This window comes from Bicyclus anynana, chromosome 5 (genome assembly GCF_947172395.1).
Source record: "Bicyclus anynana chromosome 5, ilBicAnyn1.1, whole genome shotgun sequence".
NCBI lineage: Eukaryota > Metazoa > Arthropoda > Insecta > Lepidoptera > Nymphalidae > Bicyclus > Bicyclus anynana.
Window position 1 is genome coordinate 1,571,072 of NC_069087.1, and position 24,237 is coordinate 1,595,308.

Genomic DNA, 24,237 nt, shown 5'->3' on the forward strand with positions numbered 1-24,237 from the left:
TATCAAATATTTAGATAAAAATACAATCTTATAATAAAAATGCAAAAGCCGCCAATGCAATGAGCTAACTTCTTGTTCTGTCTTGTATACCTGACATAGTTTCGTTGCCTATCTCTATATTATCTTTATTTAGGTAAGTGTATATACCGCCGGGTTACCTTTTAAAAATCCTTACATACATATTCATTATTGTAATGAAAATATGTATGGATGTATGAAAAATGTCAGTTTCTATCAAGCGGTATGAATGTCCTTTTCTTTGGGATGACTTACCTTCGTCAAAAAGAGGTTGTGGTGGTGTAGGGGGTAATTTCTGGATTTACTGAACTGATTTTCAAAGTTCTTTTACCACTAGAAAGTCAAGTTGAGTGTCAAAGATATATTTTGTCCCCGTCTTCTCACGGAAACGGGAACTAAGCGGGAGAAACCGCAGGCTAGTGTTCTATAATTTTTGCCAAGGAAAAACTGACCACGTTTAATTTATGTTTATGACAACGTACCTATTGCTTTTGTATATTTGCGGTTTTCATAAAAACTGCTGATCCTATTTAGATAGGGTTTATTACAAGTTCAGTAGTTTTAGAATAACCTCGGAAATACAAAAGCGATAAGGAAAAAAAGGTATTATAGGTAGTCGTCCATTGTTTTCTAAAATGTTGCTAATAAAAAAGCTTTTCAATTAAAATAATATTTTTATTTAAATTTCCTCCGATTCCGAGGAGACAGTCTGCTGGGATCCCTGCGAGTCTCTGACAGAGTACTGCTCTGACAAGATGTCCACGTCCTGGATGCCCATGAGGTTGGACGCTAGCTCTTCCAGTGTTATCTTCTGGAAATTGTCATCATTATCAGCTTATTTTAATGACCTATTGCAGGTACTTTAGATATACTTAAGCAGGTAAGGGCATCCCTGGAAATTATAGGCACACAAAGATTAACACTGTCTTTAAGTGAAATGAAAGTCACATGAGAGTTAACACTGACTTTAAGTAAAATTACAGTCACATGAGGGTTAATACTGACACTAAGTGAAATTACAGTCACATGAGGATTAACACTGTATTTTACAGAAATTATAGTCACTTAAAGCATCAGATGCATTGAGAGGCACTTTATAATGGCTAAAATTAAATATACCTGAGGCAAAAAGGAGAAGTCGCCTTCTGTCATGGCGGCTCTATCCTCGAAGCTGTGACCGTTCAGGATCGACAACAAGTACCAGGACAGCTCCAGTGGGAAGCGTTCACCTAAGTGCGGAAATATAAAACATAGAAAACAAATGTTAAACAATCTCTCTCGCACAAAGTGCCCTTCTAAGACAATAACTGATGGCCACGATTGACCGCGGGAATTCACCTTGGAGTTTTAATATAGCCCGGGAATTTTTTAATTTTCCTAGATTATTAATTGATTATGAAACACGGCTAAAACTCACGTGATATTACGTCGGAGTATGCCCGACTAGTTCATAATCAATTAATATGAATAACACTCACGATAGTTTAAATTCTAAAATTTCCTAGATTAGCTTAAATTCCATAGCTATTGTGTTAATTCCAGCTTACAATATAACTCTGTGTGTCGATTTTCATAGTCTTTTTAAAGCTCCTAAGTTTTTATTATTAGATGACGTAAAGAATCGGGAGCATACCTCTCCCGCACCCGCTGAGTGAGCATTGTAAGGAGGTCTAATCACCTACATATTGTAAGTTAATACCAAGGAAACTATTGCTGAATGACTGCAATCTTCTCAATAATTCTAGGCTTTAGTATACCAAAGAAATGCACAAAATGTATCTACGAGTAGGTAATTACCATTACTGTTAAGTATCTCAATAAAGTCTTCACGATTTATAGTCAGCTTATTGTTTTCCATGACGGCAAAGTGGCGAAATGCGTTTCTGATCTTCCTAAAGTTGTCACAGAAAGCCGGCCGGTGGTTGAGGTACAGTTTTACGAACTCATCGAAGTCTATCTCAGTGCTCGGAAAGCGTTGGTAGACTTTATACTTTGCTTCCACGAGAAGATTTTCTACCTGCAGTTTGAATATAGGATAAATATTTAAATATATACATAAACAATACACATCACTATCTAGCCCCAAAGTAAGCATACAGAGTAGCTTGTGTTATGGGTACTAAGATAGTTGATTTTATAATATTTATATACATTTATATACTACATATAAATACTTATATAATGTATAAATACACACAGACACTGGAAAACACTCATGCTCATCACACAAATATTTTTCAGTTGTGGGAATCGAACCCACGACCGTGGATGCAGAAAGCAGGGTCACTACCCACTGCGCCACGCGGCCGTCAAAAGGATAATGTTTTTTTGACGCTGTGGCTGTAAGGATGTCATAGAACGTGGTCAGCTGGCCTATTCACTAATATTCACTACTAGTTTTGCCCTTTAAATCCCACTTCTGATGTGAGAGAGCGGGTTGCCATCAGAAGCGGATTTAAAAGGCAAAACACTATTATCGAATGAAAGTCTGGCAGGTCTCACAATTCCCATTGAAAATGTTACCAATAAACCCGCGAGTGGTAGAAAAACCTTGAGCAAAGTCCCGAACTTGCGACCGATAGATGTAGGGTTAAGGTTCTTTTATGAGGCCTTAACACTCTCCTTCTATCACTAAGCTGTTATTATTGATTCTTAAATCACGCGACTTCATAATCACTACTAACATATTGCTAACAGATCATAATTACTAAGCAGTGTGTATGAGATTGTGACTTTAGTTAACAATGGGTTTTACGGAATACGAAAAATGCGGTTGTTGTTATTATACATCGAAATAGTACCTATCTACTAAAACGAATAGTTGACTAACCTCGTATTCGGATGGAAAATATCCCAATGCCCTCATCAGATCAGGCATTGAGTCGATCGGTATGAAGTCACTGACACGCCTCATCGATGGGGAGAAGGTGCCCTGGCAGAGGATCTGGATGTAGTAGAACAGGTCTCTGATCTCGTTGAAGAGCCAGCCTGGACGACCGTTCTCTATGAGACAGTAGTAGGGATCCAGATCGCTACCACCCATCTTCGTAGTTGTTTCTACTGACCTAACAAAGAATGACAGACCTATGATCAAATTTTCAGTAGGTAGTATATTGTAGGTATTTCGTACATCTTCTAAATAAACTTTCTCTACATAGAAGAGTTGCTATTTATTTTATAAACATTCATCTAGTGGTTCTGCAACCCGCTTGTTGTCCTCGGACCATCTAGTGGGGGATCGAACAACAATTAACTTTCCGGTGCGGGGTCGCCATTCCAGCACTTTGGGACCCCAACACCCATCGAATCTTCGAATCATGTGCATTACCACTTTAGCTTCGCGACTCGATGAGCTTTATCAGTGACTTTCTGCGGACCTCCTAATTTCTGATTCAATCTCGCAGAGAAACTCCAAGCATAAATTGCTCCATCGCCCGCTGAGAGACTTTGAGCCTGCCCGCAGTTACCGACCAAGTCTCGGATACCTAAATCATGATTACTCTAAAATATACACCTACAGAAAATTAATATCTTCCACGTGGAAGACTCAAGGTCAAGTTGTTCAAATACAAAGATGCAGATAAACGCACCTGAAGTTGGCCGCCCACTGATACATGCAATTATCTTTCGCGCCGATTGTGAACAGTGTCCCGCTATCTTCGCGATAACACATCTCTAGTATCTATGCAAAAAAGAAGAAATTCATTGAAATTTAAAGATATTGAAGTCAAGCATTTAACCGTGGACGTGGAGGTACCACGGTAATCCCTGACTCAACATTGAAAGGTTTGGTTTCCTCGCTCACTCGACTATTGTACCCCGTGAACAGTCGACAAATGTAAAGATATTGATCATAATACTTGAATGAGTTAGCAAATAAACTTTTTTTTTCAAGAAACACAAAAAATAAATTATATTCGTGAAGTCCTATAATGATATATTTTACTAACAGAATTCATCATGTCCTTATTTCTCCACGAAATTTGTAAAACCTTGATGAAATACTTAAAAAATGTCGTTTTTTTTTCAAATTAACCTGATACACCAGAGATATACTTAAATTCAAATTCCAGAGCATTTTTAAAATATCAAGTTTGTTTTATTCAGTTCCTTGTAGAGAAACTGATTTAATGTAGGTACCTACCACTGATTCGTAAGGTAGATTCAAGTGATTCGTAAGGTAGATTCTACTGAGAAGAGTCGGCAATAAAATCATCAGTGTAGCTCTTTATTAGTTCCTATGTGAAGATGAAAGCCGTTCGGATCGAAAAATGTTCTTGCTTATCATGCATCCTATGACATAGATTAAGCAACAGTTTTGAACTGAACTAGTACGTCTTAAGTGTTAACTTACTTGTACTGGATGACCAAGTATCGCAGTATGTTTCCACGGATTGCCATCGAGTGGTATCTTCTGCAAGCCGATGATGTTCTTGGTGGCGAACAGCAGGTACTGCGCTTCACCTTCCTCCTGCGACTTTGTGATCAGTTGCATGCGACACACTGGGTTCTCGTACCTGGGGCCCAGGATCGTTGATAACGTCATCGTGGTGGCGTAGTTCACGATTTTGTATTTGTGCTGGAAGAATAACATCTGTGAAACAAATGATATTCGTAGACCTGATACACAAAGTGTATCAACCTGCAAAGATGGACTAGACTGGACAGACAGACGACTGTCAGTGGTCTAACCAAAACAACAGAATACGTAACATTACACAAGCCAAAACTGAACATGTCAAAAGTATCAAAAGGTTTGAGACCACAGAAGTAGATGATCTTAATCACATAATTACTTAAACTCGTATTATGATTTTGAATTTTGAAATCCAGAAAATACAGAAATATGTGCGATTTTCAAACACGCATAAGACACACCTCCGTGCCACGGAACGGAAAGCACAATTAGCCGTCGTTCTCGGTCATCATCATTAACATCTGATACTGACAATTACAGAGTCAACGCCAAATCGCATAAGCGTGGTAAGTCTACGTGCCAAATCTCCTTTCCTTTACAAAGCCTGACCCTGTAGTGACCCATTAAAAAATATATAGATACTTCGTGCAGTTCCCGTTTCCGTGAGAAGACGGGATTAAAATATAGCCCATGACACTCACAAATAACGTGGCTTACCTCATCATTGGCAATAAGTATCATAGGTAGGTCATTGCGATGTGTTTCAAGATCCAATTCAGTGTTGTTCGGCCAGTACATACCGCACAGTGGTACAGCACACTGGTCGACTCGGTCTAAGCTCAGGACTTCAAGGTACTCGTCACAACTCTCTCCAATATTGTACTCAACCTGTTCAGTTTAAATTACTTAAATATTGGAAGTGAAATTTAAGATTGCAGCGACATTTGCGTTTGCGCCCCTGGCAGGAGTAATGAGGTCTTAGGGCATTTTTTAATTCTCCTTGCTTCAGTTACGTACTACTTTTTAGACAAAATACAAAACAATCGTTAGATAGGTTATGCTTTAAATTTTTGATCGCTCTTTGACTATAAAAACAAAAAGTTTGAATTGGAAAAATTTCTATTTTGGTTGATGTGCGAGGCAAAGCTGTTGCTAAGGCATTTGCCTTGCTATTTGCTCGTTGCTGAAGCACGTAAAGATAAAATCAACGAGAGACTCATGGCTTACGAGTAAACGCACTTGAAATCACGCATGAGTGCTGCAGCAGCTCTCATTGAGGGTGTATCAAATGGCGACAGCCTGGATTGTCACACCATCTTCGGCTCAAAAACAAAACTTCCAAACATAACCAACCATAATACGATCAATTCCAAGTGAAAAGAGCTTGTAGTCTCCATTAGCGTTCTGGATAGGCAGGAAGAAAATTGAAGTGATATCTTTGTAATGAGCTCTGTGCTTTCCGACAAACCACCATTTATGTGCATCGCAATCAAACTTGTAAACAAAAACAGTTCTGTTTTTATCCTGTAAATAAAAATACTTATTTATAAACTCCCGTAGCGGGGCAGTATCAGAATCCGTCAAGCAATCGGTGGTCACCGATCAAGGTATGAGGAATTTTCTCCCAATACACGCTATCTCAAATCTATTTATTGCCGTCTGTAAACCTGAAATGGCTTTCAGGTTTAATCTGGGTATCTATCTTTAAAGAAAGGTGAAGCATCTTCTAGGCAAACGCTTTCCACCTTGGGCCACATCAGGACCACCTTCAGGTTCAATCGTGGTCGCGTGCGAAGTGCGAGCCTATAAACGTATCATGGAGTATTAATTAAGTAACATGATGACATGAATATGTCATCACTCACCGCTAACGCCAGGGTCCTAGAGTCCGGGCTGTAGTCGATCTGAATGATGGCGTACAGCGTGTCACGAAAAGGTTGCTCTGTTAGGACGTTGATGGTCGTGGGGTGAAGGAATATTAACTGTCCCGTGTCCAACCCGCAGGCCAAATGCATGCCTTTCACGGAGAGAATACAACATTTAGTATTTAAAAGCTCAAAATATAATTCTGGAGGAAGAAGATGAAATTGAGAACAGTTTAGTTAAAGATTTAAATTACACAATAACCACACTATGAATAAGAGACATTGATGAATACTGCTTAGATGAATACTATAGGGGACTAAGATTTAGTAATGGTGAAAATAACAAGCACAATTTTCAATCGTTTCACTTACGATCAATTGCGCTGTGATCAATGCCCATATTATATCAATATGTATGTATGTCTTTTCTTACGTCATATGAATTTTGTGCTTCCCAACGTCGTCAGGACAGATCGCAGAGATCGCCCTGAGCCCACAAATCCCATAACTGACGTTACAAGAGAAAGAGCCTTAGAAAGCTGATCCCACTGCGTTCGACCCATGGATTCGGCTCAAACGCCTGTTATCGCCGCATTGCAACGACTTGCGGTACGGACGGCTTCAGTGTGCTCGTGGCGTTCGAGCCGTCCACATCTCTTGTTGTGTAATTCTTTATGGGCTACTTGGGATAGGCGGGAGAGTTACGAGTGGAAAAGGGGAGTGTTTGTTAAAGGCGCCTTTAACCAACAACATACGACGTTCACAAGTGCGTGACTTCACTCAAGGTCATTCTCTGCCATTCTAGGGTCTTATTTTGGTTACAGTTTGATTTGTCAATTAAGTTGTCCTGACAAATGTTGTGAATCATAACCTTTCTTCGACATTAGTTTTCTTATTTTTGTAATCACCTTTGAGTCTGCTAAAACGCCTCTGCACAGCTGCAGAATCAAAAAGCCGATAGCAAATACAGTCAAAAAAATAAACATATCTATTTCATCAACTTACCTGACGGCGAATACTTTAAGCAGGTGACAGAAAGCTGAGGTCTAGTGACCCCCATGTCTCCTTTTATCGAGTCTTCTTTAGGTGGTATCACCACTTTGTAATGATCTCTCAGATTAATCCTAATAAACAGTTTGTGCTGAACATAGTTGACTAGCTCGATGGTACCCTCGTTGTATCCGACACACAAAAAAGTCCTAGAAAGTAAATAATTAATGGGGTCCTTAGGAACCACCACGGTAATTATATTACGTAGTAAGTTGAGTTCTTTAGGAATCTCTAATAGACCTTCTAGGTCAGCCTGAAGTTACATTTCACTTTGTGCTATTTTACCAAATTAAATTATTTTTCTCCTTTTCTTAACGTTCATGCACTTAACGTTGATGATTCCAGGAACAGCAGAAAACCTGAAAATAATTCGTGTACCAAAACCGTTCATAATTATTTGTTACTGTGGATAGAAGCTAGCGCAGACGCTACAAACACGCCTGAAAAGCAATAATTTAACCTTTAAGGTGTTTAAACTGTAAGTGGCACGAGAACCGATAAAATACCCTCAAAACTTGTTTTCCTCTGCCACTGGAATAGGGTAAAAACGTTCCTCGAGTTATTATCGTTCAAAAGTTTGCGATGTTACCACAAAATATAAATAATAATTATTTTGTTTTAAGTCAGCCAGTTATCTGTCTAAATTAAGCATTAATGAATACGATAACATAAATAAATTGTACTTCACTTTTCCGGGTGTACTGATAGCGACAGAGCGTGCGATGTCTTGCTGTCCAGTATTGTGACGAGCTTCTCCGTCACAAAGTCCACGAAACCTACGCCCTGGTTGTGAGTACCTGTGACAAACACAACTTGCTAACAAGGGTCCATATCTATTTTGATTTTGATACAATTTTATCCAACTGTGCTTATTTATTTCGAGACAGTAGCAAAATAAGACATGGAATTATTTAAAACCATTAAAATACTACGAATTATGGCAACAGAATACATAATAGTATATCCACACCAAGCTTAAGCCTAACACCAGACCATTTGAGCCAATTTAGAAAAAATAAAATCCTAAATTATCGCGACCTGGAATTGATTGAAACAGATTGGCTTAAGTGTTATAAACCAAGACATATCAAGAGCTAGAAAGGTTGTGAATCTTACAGACAATAAAGTCCCTGACCAGGAATGGCTTGTCTGCTGTAGTGGCGTCGGTGGGTAACGCCTTCTTTAAGAGCTTCTGACGAGGCACGCTTGTTTCAGGATCCTCTTCGACGACCACTTGTTCCCAGCAAGGGCAAATTTTGTTGCCTAGAAAAATAAATTGAAATTGAGGGTTTGTACAGTACAGCCTAAAGGAAATCTTTGTCAGGCACTTCATGATGATTAACGGGGCCTCCTTTTAAACGCCTTGACTGCTCTTTGAGGCACGGGAATGTCACACCATCAACTTTCCAACTTAGAGTGGAATTAGTACTGAGAAATTCTTGAAAAAAAGAAAAACCAATGGGACAGCGAGGCACTTTTACTTTAGTAGGGCGTAATTGAAAATTTCAATGGTCAGAAAAAAAAGCGGGTGAAACCGCGGATCAACGGTAGGTGATACAAATATCTGAACTTCCATTAATATAAACATACATTTAGGATTCAGCGTTATATAGCTCCTCGGAGAAATATTGAAGCTGATTCCTTTTACAGAGTCCACTGTGAACCCGTGCACCCAGTACAAGAGTTTCATCTGACTGTCGTAAAAATGAATCTCGCCGGCGGAGTTACCCGTGACGATTACTCTGAAACCGAAGAGTTTTTTTTAATTGTTTACAAGTTAGCCCTTGACTACAATCTCACCTGATGGTAAGTGATGATGCAGTCTAAGATTTAAGTGGGCTAACTTGTTAGGGGGAGGACGAAAATCCACACTCCTTTCGGTTTCTACACGACATCATACCGGAGCGCTAAATCGATTGGCGGTACGTCTTTGCCGGTAGGGCGTTAACTAAGTAATAAAATAAAATGGTAAAATTGTAATTAGGCCTATTGAAATACTCATTGAGTTTATATTACTTCTCGACAGTATAATTTAATAAGCATCTGAATATTTTATAGAGCCTAAGAATAGAACGACACTTTTACCCGACTGCAATTTAACTACTCTATTCTTCAAGGATAATATAGTTGTAAAAAATATGCATAATTATAGCATTGATCATCATTCATCATCATCATCATTTGAAGATTTTTTCATTTGTTAATGCTCTTTTTGCGAAAAATATAATGGTTTTTAAATGTATTATGACTGTGTACTCTTGTCTGTACAATTAATTATACGTCTTTTTATAGAGTATAATAATTAGTGTACTAAATTCTTACAGCGCGCAATTATTAGGTGTTTGACGAGAGTTATAAAAGATAACGTACCGAGAGTATGTACTAAATATACGGCTTAGGCTTTAAGATTTGTTGAAAAATGTTGTAATTATTTTTTCTATACTGCAAAAGAAACTATAAGTAAAACCATAGGAAAAATTAATCAAGACATTGCTCTCTCACCCATCAATACAGTTAATGACATTAATCCTTCTCGGTTCCACCTTCAACCCCTTGATATATCTCAAGTTTTCATAGTTCTTCATATCCACATTAGTGTTGTACTCTATAGTGTACCCGTACACCAGGACGGATCCGCGACTGGTCGCCGCCAAAACCTGGCCAGTGTCTTTCACGAACGTGAAGCAAGTCAGTATGCCGTGCTCAAGGCATCTCTTTCTGTCTATCATTCGAATCTTAAGCTCGTAATCGTTGGTCTCTTTCAAAAGACCTCTCTCCATGACAAATATTTTCTGTAAAATTACCACATGTTACGAATTTAAAGATTAATTAGCAATTTCTGATATACTCAATTATTGTCTTCTGAACATAATCAATTCATTTTTATTTTTATTTTGTTCTTGTCCCACTAAAGCGGGGTCGGCAAAATATACGATACTTTTCCATTCGCTTCTATTTTTACGTCAACTCTAAATCTAGGTACTTCTTTCACTACACACATATCCTACTTCACACACACCACACTCTAACTACCTCTTTGACCATCCTCTCCTCTAGCGTCCTTCCACTTGAAAGTTTAACATTCTTCTTGTAATGTGACTGTCATGATTTATCCCTTCGCATCACATGATCGTACCAAGATAACCTTTTACTTATTTTCTTATCTATCGCTGGAGTCAGTTTGATGCCCTTAACTTTTATGATAAATAAAATGAGCTCAAGATCAAAAATATTTATTTTTAGCAAGAAAAAAGTTCCCTTTACTCTAGTTGTTAGAACTAGATTAATGGCAAGTAACACTAACCGCAGATATACCAATCCATATATCGTGCTTGGTCATAAGCAAGAATTGTTGAGTATTGTTGGGGTTGAAACTCATGTCGATGACGCTGCCTTTCGGAATATCTACCTCCAATGATGCTGAAAAAATATAAGGCATACCCAAATGTTACACAAAAAGATCCATTCAATAAAATTTTATTCTATTCTTTAGATTACTATTATAGTTATCTACAAGGTATATAAGGTTAGGAAGTTGTTAAAAGTAATGTACTTTTAACAACTTCTGCCAATGTAGCTCGCAGTCGCTACTCGTAATTCGAATATAATAAACCATATATCTAAACAATACAATGAGGGGTTGTGTTGCAGGGTTAATGCCAAGATATTCGTCTCAACAAGCTGAAGTTGCGTGCCGAGTGATATAATTTACGTCAATCCGCGACGATTTTTTTTTTATTTTTTGCTGTTTTTTGCGTTGCTTTATGACCAAATAGAAATTTGGCAGGACACGCTGCCTCGGGTCTCAATATCTTATTAACTTGGGCCTACATGTCACGTTTGTCATCCTCATAAAACTTACTATGGACTCAGAAGGTGTAACGGTTCTTAGTAATCATACCATGAGGGACGTCCAACCCGTAAGACCAAATCCACCAATAAATTGTAGCTTTATCCTGGTATCCCAGTGATAGAAGGAACTTAGCATCCGCGCTGATAACGACCTTCGCCAACTTTACGTTGCCGTGGGGGTTGAAGATGGTTTTTTGAGGAAAGTAGTCGGTGCTGTCCCATATTATGATAACGTTTTCCGGGCCCGTGTCAGCTGTGACGAGCCATTTGCCCTCACTGTCAGAAGATATGCATGTCACCATGTGCTTCTAGAAAATTAAAAGTTATAGACCTTGATTAAGGATTAGTTGAATTTTAAAAATAAAGCAGTAGATCGCTTTGAACTACATACTGCCACAGTATAGTACAATTACTGTCCACTACTCGAGTAGGTACAATAGTTATAATAATCGTAAGCAGTGGTTATTTATTTATAAGTCCTTTCTTTTTAAATTTTTAGCAAAATTTATAAAAAAATCTACTCTCCCGCTGCAAAAATTTCAATGCCCAGGCAACCGGTGGTCAGGGCTCCAGAGTGAGGAACCTCCTCACAATACGCGCCGTCTCAAGAATCACAGTTTTCTGTATCAAAACCTTGAACCTTGATCCAGCAACTAAGCGAAAGCTTCTAAGGGTGTTGGACGAAGCTTTTCACTATAAGACTATTGACTGAAAATTATATCTATACTAATATTATAAAGCTGAAGAGTTTGTTTGAACGCGCTAATCTCAGGAAGTACTGGTTCGATTTGAAAAATGCTTTCAGTGTTAGATAGCCCATTTATCGAGGAGGGCTATAGACTATATTAAATCCCCGTATTCCTACGGGAATGGGAATCATGCCGGTGAAATCGCGCGGCGTCTACTAGTTGGTTATATTACATGGCCTTGCAGGATCATCATGGTGTTGAGGCTCCAGTTGTAGAGCACGGCGCAGTTGCCCGCCGCGTATAGCGCCGTGCTGCTGCCCTGCTGGTTCAGGTTGATCACGCCCACGCGTGGGTTGTAGCCGTGGATCCAGCGAATGTTCTGATGGACAATACAGATACTCGTCATCATCAGACTGTACTTAATAGTCCCGCTGTAGGGCACAAGTCTTCTATCACCTATGTCAAACGGGGATTTGGATTTCGACTTGTAGCCATAGGTTCTCCAATAACAATTTAGTTTGGCGGGTTTGTTTATGATTGGTCCTTGATCATTACTTGGACCAAATACTTAAAGTTGTCATGAAGGCGTAAAATCACCAACTTTTAAGGTTGCTACTGAGATTTTTTTAAAAGAAAGCACCTACTCGGAGCCTAACAGGTTTATCTTTGGACTGAGATGGCAGTTATATTCTCATAGGTATGGTATGATTGGTATTCTATAACTACAGCCTACACCATACACACACACATAGGCTATAATATACCTACCCTAAATTGCCCGATACCCTTGGTGGCTATCGGCAATATTCATTCATTGAAAAACCGTACACAAAATAAATATTATGTGTACGATGTTACTGCAATTGACCAATTGATTTAAAAATTTGATGCATTATCTTCGAAGAGAATGAATGTTTAAATTGAAATATACATCTGTTCCTCTTGGCCTCCTTAGTCGTTGATTAGTTGGTCAGCATGTGTGTGTGGTCACGGATAATGAATTTTTGGATTAGTGTACTCAGTTAGGCTATGCAATATTGAATTTATTCCAAAAAATTTTAACAATATTATAACTCAAAACCTGCCAATTCATATTTAGAACACCATAGTAGGTCTATTCTCCAAATTTCCTTTGTTATGAAGAGTAAGGCCTGTTTTTGCAGTGGGCCATTTAAATACGTAGATAGTTCGACTTGGTAACTTGGTAACTTGGTATGGGCCTCATAGGCAGGCAGGAAGCTGGTGAGCGATCGAACGAGATAAGCTGGGATCTTTACATGATTGAAACAGAAATAAGGAGATCTGAAAGAAGAACCGATATTACCAATAAATCGGCGAGTCGCAGAGCGGAACTGGTAATGGGCGGGCTTCGGAGAGTCATAGACATTGCAGCCCAAAGGTGCTGGAATAGCGACCTTGAACCGGAAAGCGCAGTGTTGGTCGGCCCCCCACTAGGTGGATCGATGACATCAGAGCTAGGAGAGCTGGTTACAATACCCTTTGGAAGTCCTTCCAAGGGGCCTTTGTCCAGTTGTGGACGTCCGTCAGCATCAAGCATCTACAATTGCCTAAACATCAATTCTATACTAACAAATGGTGTCGGCTTATAGTTGTACTCTCCAAATTCAGCCCTTCTTCTGATCTGAGTGAGAGACAAGCTGTACAAACGTCGGAACTCCAACTCATTGAGCGCGCCAGACTTGACACTCGGCAGGGAGTGAAACTTATCCAGCGACTTGGACGATAAGGCTCTATTAGAGTCCATTGACTATAACTCTTCTCCGTGGAGATTTAGCGTCTCCGTGGTTAAAATAGTGAATAACTGAGATTAAATTCCGATAATGACAAAATGTCAATAATGACTTTAGCAAAAAGTATATAATCCATAATCACTACGTAGATTATATTGTCACAAACTTATCTGATCATGACTAAACGAGATCATGATCAAAACTATTTGATCATGATCGAACGAGTTCATCAAACTGCGTCTATAGAATCGATGTTTCATTGTGTATAGAGGGCGTCAAAAGTTTGCTCGGACCCAATGGAGCCCGCAATAACCCGATTTACTTCATTTAAAAGTTCATCAGAGTTCAAGACTTAAAGTTCGTCAGCCTATGCTCTACCATAGGTAAGTACCTACATCCACCATACTAGCCATCGGCTAACAAGCAACATCCAAGTGCTGCTCGTCTCACTGAATATGTCCTAAGGGCTCCACTGATAGGCACACTGTTAGTACTCAACATAACATCTAAACCTGCATAACTCATACCCCAACAAATATCTTTTGTTCGGGTATATCTTATTGTTGAGGGTAGTCTTCGAAACTTATTCTTTACTAGCTGACGCCCCGCGGTTTCACCCTCATAGTTCCTGTTCCCATGAGAATATGGGTATAAAATATAGCCTATACCACTTGCAAATAACGTGGCTTTCTAGTGGTAAAAGAATTTTCGAAATCAGTTCAGTAGATCCAGAGATTTCCCCCGACAATACCACAAACTATTAAACTAGCTGGCGCCGCGCGGTTTCACCCGCGTGGTTCCCGTTCCCGTAGGAATACGGGGATAATATGCAGCCTATAGCCTTCATCGATAAATGGGCTATCTAACACTGAAAGAGTTTTTTCAAATCGGTCCAGTAGTTCCTGAGATTAGCGCGTTCTATCAAACAAACAAACAAACTCTTCAGCTTTATAATATAGTATAGATGAACGGATTTTCATGCGATTCTCATCGGCCGATCAAGATCAGTTTTAATAGTACACCTAAGGTAAGTATAAGGTTCATTTTACACATTTTCTTTAGCTTTTAAGCAGGTATATTATTTATGTTTAAGTTTAAAGGACGTAGGTACAGATTTTTATACGAAATAGCCACGCAAGTTCTAACCGTCCGCTATATTACGGCTCATATTACCTAAATCTAAGGTTACAGCTTATTAGATTCTTAAGTGTAATAAAACACTCAGTTACAAACCTAATGAGTAGCTAATGACTAATAAACAATCTCACAATGTATGCAAGCGGGTAGGTACCTCACTCATTGATATTAAAGAAATAAAAAATCAATGTCCGGTGCGCTCGCAATCGCATCCAGTGTCATCGAAATAGCGCACCAAGTAGGAAATACATGAGTAAGCAGCGCAGGGCGTTCACCACTGACCGTGTATTTATACAGAAGCGTACACCACATACACCAAGAGCTGGTCAACAATATTTGCAAACGATATCACTCGTTTATTTAGCACCTACTGTAGAGCTTTTGGAGAGCAGAGCTGTAATAGCCCAGTGGTTATGACTTCTGCCTCCGATTCTGGAGGGTGTGGGTTCGAATCCGGTCCGGGGCATGCACCTCTAACTTTTCAGTTGTGTGCATTTTAAGAAATTAAATATCACGTGTCTCAAACGGTGAAGGAAAACATCGTGAGGAAACCTGAACGGAATTTCCATAATTCTCTGCGTGTGTGAAGTCTGCCAATCCTCATTGGGCCAGCGTGGTGGACTAGTGGACTAACCCCTCTTATTCTGAGAGGAGACTCGAGCTCAGCAGTGAGCCGAGCTTTTCGATAGACATTCAGAGCTCGTCCGGAGCTATTATCTATGTATCAAAGGTCCGGAGTGATACCTGTTACTGTCATGCGTCGGCGGCGGTTTTGACAGTGAAACTAATAATGACTGTCACAAACGCAAATAAAAATATCGCACTCTCACAAATATATGAATCTGTCAAGCGGTTTCGTTGTAGCGTATGCCAAAAAATATAATCATCATCATGGACTTGAAAAACACAGCCCTTCAACGGAAATCGACAAAGACTCGACATAATATTGATTTACGACTAAACTATTCAATTTTGCTGTGTTGAGCAACTTATAAAGTTGTAAACGCGAAATACAGTTTTTGGTCCTTCGACCCGGAATTTGAACCAGCTTACGGATAACCAAAGTGAAGTAAATAAGCTTACTTCAGCCTTCGAAAACGGATTCTGTAATTATATTTACTAATGAAAAAAATAAGTAAATTTGTAGTTTTTGACACGAACTTTTATTTAAGCTAAGTTACGAATAAAGTTTACATCTCTCAGACTGTAATTATCTGCAAGTTGCTGTCAAAGGTCGGCAGTGAACTCAGCGCACGCCGACCATTCGCACAAGACCATGGGGCCGCGCTACTGTGTGCTGTACCTAATTGGGTACATTGTAACGTTATCCATCTTCGGAACCGCTGTGTCAGCGAAAACTATATTCCTCGAGGAAAATGCACCCACGTTAGAAGAGGTGAGTGTTTATAATTTTAATGTTATCCAATTAGACGTATTTCACGAGTGTATTAAAAAAATGTATTGGCATCGGTGACCTAATTTTTTTGTTTACTTAAGTATGTTGAACGTCGAATTTATCTATTTTGTAAAGTGATATTCAAAGTATCTCAGAGCCTCAGACGCTCGCATTAAATCTATACTTCTATACTAATAATATAAAGCTGAAGAGTTTGTTTGATTGAATGCGCTAATCTCAGGAACTACTAAAAATCTTTTGTAGGTTTGGGTGTACTCTTCTATAACAAGATCCCCAAGACTGTGATGGACCTGCCAATGCATAGCTTTAAGCAATGTGTTAAAAAACATTTACTTAGTCGAGGTTACTACAACATTGATGAATTCCTTAAAGATAAAAGCGCTTGGAGGCCATTGGATCAGCTTCCACCTTCACACAGGAAATAAAACTATAAGAAATTGTAATTGTTATCAATTGTAAATTATAATACTGTATGACTTTTTCAAAAGAGCAACTGTTGAGTTTCTTGCCGGTATCTTCTCAGCAGAACCTGCCTTCCGAACCGGTGGTAGAATCTTTACAAATAGTCAACTGACGTGTCAAAAGTGCTTGTAAACTGAGCCTACTTGAAATAAATGATTTTTGATTTTGATTTTGATTTTGATTTACTAGTCCGATTTGAAAAATTATTTCAGTGTTAGATAGCCCATTGAGGAAGGCTATATATTATCCCGGTATTTCTACGGGAACGAAAACCACGCGGGTATAACCACGCGGCGTCAGCCAATAATTACAATAACATTACAATGAGAAAAAAATAATATTTGTACAAACAGACAGACACTTTCGCATTTATAACATTAGTATGGAATATGGATTATTGCAGATAAACTTCATGAAGAAGTACGGCTACCTGCAAGAGGTGCCGTTGTCTGTGAGCACCACGTACACCAGCCAGTCCGTCGCCGGCGCTGTTGCCAAGATGCAGAGCTTCGCCGGCCTGCCGCCCACGGGATATCTCGATGATGAAACGAGAAAAGTATGTACGAACAGACATATTGTCAGCAATTATACAAAGCCTTCGAAAATACATAACCATCATTATCATTAACAGCTGATGGACGTCCACTGCTAGACAAAGGCCTCTTGCATGGACTTCCGAACGTAACTGTCTCGAGCCACCAGCATCCTACGGCTCCCCGCTATCTGCTTGATGTCCTCGGTCCACCAAGTAGGGGGTCGACCAACTCAACTCACAGTACAACCTATTAGTGTTCAAAGCTTTCTCTCTTGAAGAATGATCATATCTCAAAAAAGAATTTTCAGAAAGCGTTGAAACGTAAAACCCCAAAACCACAAAGATGCGTTTGCGGTCAATTCACATGAAAAGTTAAACAATGTTTAAATTTTGTATTTATATGTATTTTAGTTTAAGTAAGCAATAATTTAACTTTTCCTTACAGTTATTTAAAAGAAGACGTTGCGGCGTAAAGGACATTGAAACAAAGTCCTCAGCGCATCGTAGAAAGCGATACATTCTGCAACAAGGATGGGGCAGGAAAGCTATTACTTACAGGTAAACTATAAAACTACCTCATTCTATGAAAACATAACTGTACTGAATGTTAGCCTATGTTCCTACATGTGTAAGTACCAACGGAAGCCAACTTTGGAGTTTTGAATATGGTGACTTTCGAAGATAAACTTTGGATGGCTTAAAGGCTCCAGAGTCCAGACCCTAAACCTCTTGACTACAATTATATCTGATATAAAGCAGTAATGCTGTTCAAGTTGGAGCGCACTTACCTAAAAGATCTCTATCTCTCTAACTTTGGGGGTGTTTAAATTATAAGTGTCAGGTAACAAACGCCGGAAGAGCATCCCAAATATTTACTATGCTGATTTTGGAATGTGGTTGCAAATCGTTTCGTACGCCTGGATATCCATAACGTAAGGATGCCAACGGTCGCGGTGACTTGATGTTGTGGTGGAAAGAAGAAGGAGGATGCATGCTACATGCATACTCATCAAAGTATATCCGGTAAAAAAAAACCCAATGAAATCTATCACTCTAACAAACCTTATAGGTTTCTAGCGAAAGGTTGCCACGAAGATGAGGGTGTGACGACTGGAAATATGATTCCTTATGGTATCCTATAGAAAATATCGAGATTTCTTTTTATTTTTTTTATGCTCTTTCTCTACAAGTTACACTAAGTAGTTAGTTAGTAAGTACAATCTCACCTGATGGTAAGTGATGATGCAATCTTAGATGAAGCGGGTTAACTTATTAGGAGTAGTAGTTGTTATGAATATCCACACCTCTTTTGGTTTCTACAGGACATCGTACCACGCTAAATCACTTGGCGGTACATCTTTGCCGGTTTACACTTAGACAAGATCTCGAATTCTGGACCCTTAAAAGCTACCTAAGCTGTACCTATTCCAAATCCCCTTGGCCCCGCCCGCTGCTGACGTTCTTTCTAGTGCTACTGAAATGATAACAAACACAAAATATCGCACAGAGTACTCAACGGGACAAGCACTCTGTCTAAGTCGCGCGTGGAGACGCTGATGCGCACGGGGCTGGAGGTGTGGGCGCCGCACGCCGGGCTGGACTTCCGCCGCGTGGAGCGCAGCAAAGCTGACATCGAGGTGTCCTTCGCCAGCAAGGACCACGGCGACGGGTAACTGCTACTAATCTACTTCGAAACCCTTCTACGTATTGTCTTGTTGTCTTAACTACCTACTTGTATCATCATTAACAACCCATATTCGGCTGAATATTGGGCACGAGTCTCTCAGAATGAGAGGGGTTGGGCCAATAGTACACCAAGCTGACCCAATGAGGATTGGCAGAGCTATCACGACTCGCTACTTGGTATAGGTACCTCATAAATAAATAGCTGACTCACCCGGCCGCCACACCATACTCCTCATATTGCTGGCCATACAATGCTAGGATGAATGAAATGAAAGTGGCTATTATTCTTATCGAATTCGAATGTTTCCGAAATATTCCAGGGTCACTATCCATTGCGCCACGCGGCCGTTTATTAGACTATGTCTAATTCTATGAATTCTTTCATTCATCATTTGTATTTTTCTCTTTATAAAGACAGCTTTTTGAGTAGGGTCTCCCCTAGATAAACATACTTTTATAACCTGGTAAATCACATGCGTATCTCTGTAACGTAGGTTTCCTTTTGACGGGCCAGGTCGTGTGGTGGCCCACGCGTTCCCGCCGCCGCACGGCGCCATGCACTTCGACGACGATGAGATCTGGGGCGACGAGCCGGGCGAGGACGACGACGACATCACCGACTTCTTCGCCGTTGCGGTGCACGAGATCGGCCACGCGCTGGGACTGTCGCACTCGAACGTGAAGGCGTCCGTCATGTACCCATACTATCAAGTGCCGGTGGAGAAGCTCCATGAAGACGACATTATGGGCATGCAGGCACTGTATTGTGAGTTTATCTTTTGCAACTAAATGGAATCTTAGCTTATTCTATTAGTTATACAAATCATGCCCAGGAGCAAGTATAGAAGTAGGTATAGATATGTGCCTATCTACTGGCTGCATTTCCGCGTTGAATAGCAGGTCCTTTGCGCAAAAATGAAAACTACGAGTCGAAGCAATTCGCCGCGGTGAAATAATTATATAGTCTCCTATAGTAAGAAGGCTCAAAGGTGCGAACTATGCAGAGTTTCTATGACACTTAGTGACTTAGATAAACTAATATGAAAAACTGAAGAACGTCACGAGGGCATCAGTACTGACACAGATCTTACAAACTATCGTCCTGTTTCTGTTGACTTTCAAGTCTCAGTTGAGACTTTTTTTTATGCAATATAGGCCAGCGCTTGACTACAATAAAGCCTGATGATAAGGATTAATGCGGTCTTAGTTAGAGCGCGCTTACCTAGAAGATGCCTATTCACTCTTGCTTTGAAGGTGTTAGGCTTAGATAAACAAAGACTTAAGACTTAAAGAAAGAAAAGAAAAAAGACTTAAAGACTTACTCATGATAAGCAGGGGCCGATATACCGCCCCCTGGATCGGGCCCTGATGACAAGTCTCCTTACGTACTCTCCAAGTTTAGCGTACATAATGAAGTCTTACTTCAAAATCCAGTGAAGGAGGACGTGCACTCCCCGGCGGCGGCGGCGGAGGCGCGCACAGAGAGCGCCGTGCTGAGCCGCTCGTCCACCGCGCCGCGCTTCACCCGGCCGGACAGCGAGAGCGCCGAGGACGACGAGAACGACGTGCCCGACCTGTGCTACACCAACTACGACACCATCCAGGTGCTGCAGGGCAAGATCTACGTCTTCGAGGAGGAGGTAAGCACTGAGCATTGTTATTATCATCATTGTTGTCATCCTATTTTAACGGCTCTGCGGCAGTAGCCAAGTTGCACATCAATTATTCCCTTTCTACAAACGCTATTGCTTCGAAAAAAGTTAGCGTAAATGCACAGAGTAGGTACATAACAGTAGCCACTTAGTTTATGAGCTGGCGACACTCTTGTCACCTGGTGCAGGAATCCTTGTTATTATAATGAATAAATACGAACAGCTTAAAAGCGCTGTCATCTATTACATTTGTCTCCAGTGGGTGTGGGTGCTGAGTGAGAGGAAGCAGATCGTAGAGGGCTACCCGAAGAGGTTCCACGAAGTGTTCATCGGCCTGCCGCGACATATCAACGTCATCAGGACCATTTACGAGAAGAGAAATGGACACATCGTTGTATTCTCAGGTATTATTGGATTTACGAAAAAACCTACTATTTAGATTAGAATATGCTTAGGTACGATACGATTATAACATACGATTTCACAAGAATATCAAACACCACCATGAACTATGCAGGTAAGGAGCGTAATTATGTAGGTATAAGATGGCAGGTCTGGTGAAATGCAATGGTTCTGTAGGCTGAGAAGTAATCTGATATCTGAAAAAAAAATGCTATCTGAACATTTTTCTGGACCATTAACCGAAACCGAAAATTAAATATCTACAAGCAAATTCCTAAGCTTGGGCCGGATGGCCGAAGATGCGATCCAGTTAATTGAAAAGGAGCCAACACAGAAGGGCTAAGGTTTTTTAAAGGAGACGAAGTCGTGAGCGTAGCGTATGCTACTTTATTATACAGTTGGAAGAGAATGGTCTGAGAAGGATATGACGTCATTCAACTATTGTTGGAATCATTTGGTCGGCCTGTGCTGACGCTAGAGGGCGCTAGCTTGTTTCCGTTACGAGTGGGGAATAGTGAGAGAAGGGCGAACTGGCGGAAGTGGCTTGTGATATATGGCACTCGCCGTACGATTCGTTAACACCTCTCGTAGAGTAATTCTTCAGGATTACTCAGTGAGAATCTCTTTCTGTCTCGAGCAGTGAACTTTGTTCTATTTTGATTACATTTACATTTTGACTTATTAGTTATATGTCCTGAAACATATTGTGAATAACCTTAACCTTTGTTAACATTGGTTTTCTTATCTTTTTTTCTTGAGTTTTCCTTTAAAAATATTTACTTAGCCCCATCTCACTTACAACTTTTAGTTGGCCGACTTAGTCGGCCGATTATAGAACAGGTATAGCGATGTATGACAGCCCGCATATCTGTCCAACTAAATCACGCACAACTAAAAAGTCGTCCAACTATCGGCCAACTAAAAATTGTCAATGAGCGGCCACCCTTAAAGATCTGATTGTACCACCAGGCCGCAGCTACTGGGAGTTCAGCGCCCGCTTCCGGCTGGTGAAGCGCGGGCGCATCACCGAGTACAAGATCCCGCAGGTGCCGGAGCTGACCACCGTGTTCGTGTCCAACTACAACAACAAGACGTACCTCATCGAGTATGAGCGCTACTGGCGGTACGACGAGGCGACGCGCACCATGGACCGCGGGTACCCTAAGGAGATGTCTGCCTGGAGGAACGTGCCGTACCCTGTGGACGCGGCTATCATTTGGAAAGAAGGTACCGACAATAAAGTACCTCATTAATACATTCGTTTTATAGCTTGGCATCTTCGTTCGTAACACTCCCAATAGTCAGCGCGGGTCGGGGGTAGGGTTGCCAGGCCATAAAATGCAAAGGCCGGACATTTTGCCCTAAAAGCCGGACATGTTTTTTTTTCATTGCCAAACTTATTGTTTTTACAGTTGGGCTGTTGAAAAAAGTATTTATACGTGATGAGATCGAAGATGGAGTGTGCCAGATATATGCATATTCGATATTTATTAAAAGATGGATATAATATTTATAATAAATTTAGGAATTTAAAATGTTTATTAAGTTAGAGAGAATCGCCACTCTGACAAAAAGCCTGACAAAACCCGGACAGGCCGGACATGTACATATTTGGCCGGACGCGATCGAAAAAAGCCAAATGTTTGGCTTTTTTGCAAGCCTGGCAAGCCTAGTCGGGGGGCGTGCAGCACGATTTCACACCCGCGCAGTCTTTCCCCCCGTCGCCCGCATATCATGGGAGTGTCATCAACGATCTTGCCAGACTATACCTATTATGCATGAAATGCTGCCTGCCTTGTTACTCCAGTGGATAGCCAATGTGGCATGCGGTTTACCTACAGGTCAATTATGAAATATTAAGCTCTACTTTTTTTAAAGAGTTTTATTTCAGTGGCTTCCTGGAGTACCTATTGACATATCCTGGAATAGATGTTTGTGGTGTTATACGCTCGTGCCACGTTAAGTCGTCAAACTCGGTCGTTTTCATACTGGTCTCCAAAACTAGGAACAGTTTTCAAGAGTTGCCCCTTAAACGTGTAAAAAATGTCAGGGCCATAATAATTGATGATTGATACAGAGAAAAAAAAATATTACCGTATGCATTCGCGTTAGGTACCTACGTCTTTTACCATGAACTTTATAACCTTAAAACGTCTCTAATTTGTATCTCCAGACACGTACTTCTTCCGCGGGCCGCGCTTCTGGCGGTTCGACAACGCGCAGATCCGCGCGCACGAGTATTACCCGCTGCCCACGGCGCAGATCTGGTTCCCGTGCCCCTCCACGCCCGACATGATGCAGTACACTGCCAACGACGAACCCTAGCTACGTTATAACTCACCAAAACGCTTGGCAACTTCGATCGTAACACTCCCGATGATCGCGCGGACCGGGGCGCGTGTAACGATGAACGAAAAACCGACGACTGATGCACGTCACTTCCCCGCACGCATGATTCCACACACGCGCAGTCTTCCTGTCGCCCGCATATCATGGGAGCTTTATCAACGAACTTGCCAGATAGTTTTACCTTAGCTTAGTTCAGTGGCGAATCCAGGATCATAAGAGGGGGCTAAAACCACTAAGGGTAGATTTTAACACATAAATATTATGAAAGGGCCATACTGCTCAAACTTTGTGTATGTGTAGATACATGGTGAGTCAGACAAAACTATGGACGAGGCGAATCATGATGGTGGGGAGATTCCCTTTCAAACCATCTTCGAGACCTTGGTGCGTCCGACAGCAAATATGCCTTCTGAATTATCCGATTAGATTACCACTACATTACATTCATTTATTGTATTCGACCAAAGAAACAAACGACAACCTGAGATATTATTTTTATGAATCTTAATTGAAGATACTTTAGCTAATGTTGAAAATTCACGCTATAAGTCACGGATGATCTGATGCATTGGGGGGGTTAATAGCCCCTTAGTCCACCCATTCGCCCCTAGATCCGTCCCTGTTTGTTGAATGTAAACATGACGCAGACCACGGGACGTCAACGCTGTGTCGGGTCAATCTTGGGTAGTCCCTGCTATTGGATGAAAGGAGAAAGCGTTGTAATATTACATTAAATTTGTTATCAAGATTTATGTACAGCCTAGTATAAGTTACAATAAAGTTAATTTAAGCTATTTGTGTCATGTTTTTATAAATCCTATAATCACAACTAATATAATAACTTATACCTATAATAAATATTTCATCTCATTTGCTTGGAAAAGTTACTTTCCTCGACCAAACTAAGCAAGCTAATGTCATTTTAAGTGGTTGTAACGGCTAAAAAATAAATTTT

The 24,237-nt window shown here is 40.4% G+C and overlaps 2 protein-coding genes across 2 annotated transcripts; one reads left to right on the plus strand and one right to left on the minus strand.

Annotated features, from left to right (window-relative positions):
- Nucleotides 1–691: 691 nt before the first annotated feature.
- On the minus strand, nt 692–12,381 carry LOC112056972 (cilia- and flagella-associated protein 251-like). The gene is made up of 17 exons (XM_052881755.1): nt 12,124–12,381; nt 11,252–11,510; nt 10,655–10,770; nt 9,853–10,142; nt 8,941–9,092; nt 8,467–8,613; nt 8,039–8,147; nt 7,306–7,499; nt 6,301–6,452; nt 5,789–5,959; nt 5,153–5,323; nt 4,373–4,597; nt 3,609–3,700; nt 2,849–3,083; nt 1,816–2,035; nt 1,138–1,247; nt 692–829 (listed from the first exon to the last, which is right to left on the minus strand). Exons 1-17 carry the CDS (start codon nt 12,298–12,300, stop codon nt 698–700), a joined length of 2,952 nt encoding a protein of 983 aa, XP_052737715.1. The 5' UTR covers nt 12,301–12,381; the 3' UTR covers nt 692–697.
- A 3,634-nt stretch (nt 12,382–16,015) lies between these two features.
- Nucleotides 16,016–24,076, plus strand: LOC112054265 (matrix metalloproteinase-25). The gene is made up of 9 exons (XM_024093967.2): nt 16,016–16,175; nt 17,062–17,214; nt 17,639–17,751; nt 18,701–18,862; nt 19,374–19,645; nt 20,314–20,519; nt 20,791–20,935; nt 21,903–22,160; nt 23,107–24,076. The coding sequence occupies exons 1-9, from the start codon at nt 16,056–16,058 to the stop codon at nt 23,256–23,258; spliced, it is 1,581 nt and encodes a 526-aa protein (XP_023949735.1). The 5' UTR covers nt 16,016–16,055; the 3' UTR covers nt 23,259–24,076.
- The last annotated feature ends 161 nt before the right edge of the window (nt 24,077–24,237 follow it).

Excerpts from the sequence above, each read along its gene's own strand:
- LOC112056972 (XM_052881755.1), bottom strand. The coding sequence starts at position 12,300 with ATGATGACGAGTATCTGTATTGTCCATCAGAACATTCGCTGGATCCAC. Across the intron at positions 10,143-10,654 it reads TATGGATTGGTATATCTGCG|AAAATATTTGTCATGGAGAG; the intron begins GTTAGTGTTACT and ends GTAATTTTACAG. Across the intron at positions 830-1,137 it reads ACTTCTCCTTTTTGCCTCAG|AAGATAACACTGGAAGAGCT; the intron begins GTATATTTAATT and ends GACAATTTCCAG.
- LOC112054265 (XM_024093967.2), top strand. The coding sequence starts at position 16,056 with ATGGGGCCGCGCTACTGTGTGCTGTACCTAATTGGGTACATTGTAACG. Across the intron at positions 16,176-17,061 it reads ATGCACCCACGTTAGAAGAG|ATAAACTTCATGAAGAAGTA; the intron begins GTGAGTGTTTAT and ends GGATTATTGCAG. Across the intron at positions 19,646-20,313 it reads GGGCATGCAGGCACTGTATT|TGAAGGAGGACGTGCACTCC; the intron begins GTGAGTTTATCT and ends TTCAAAATCCAG.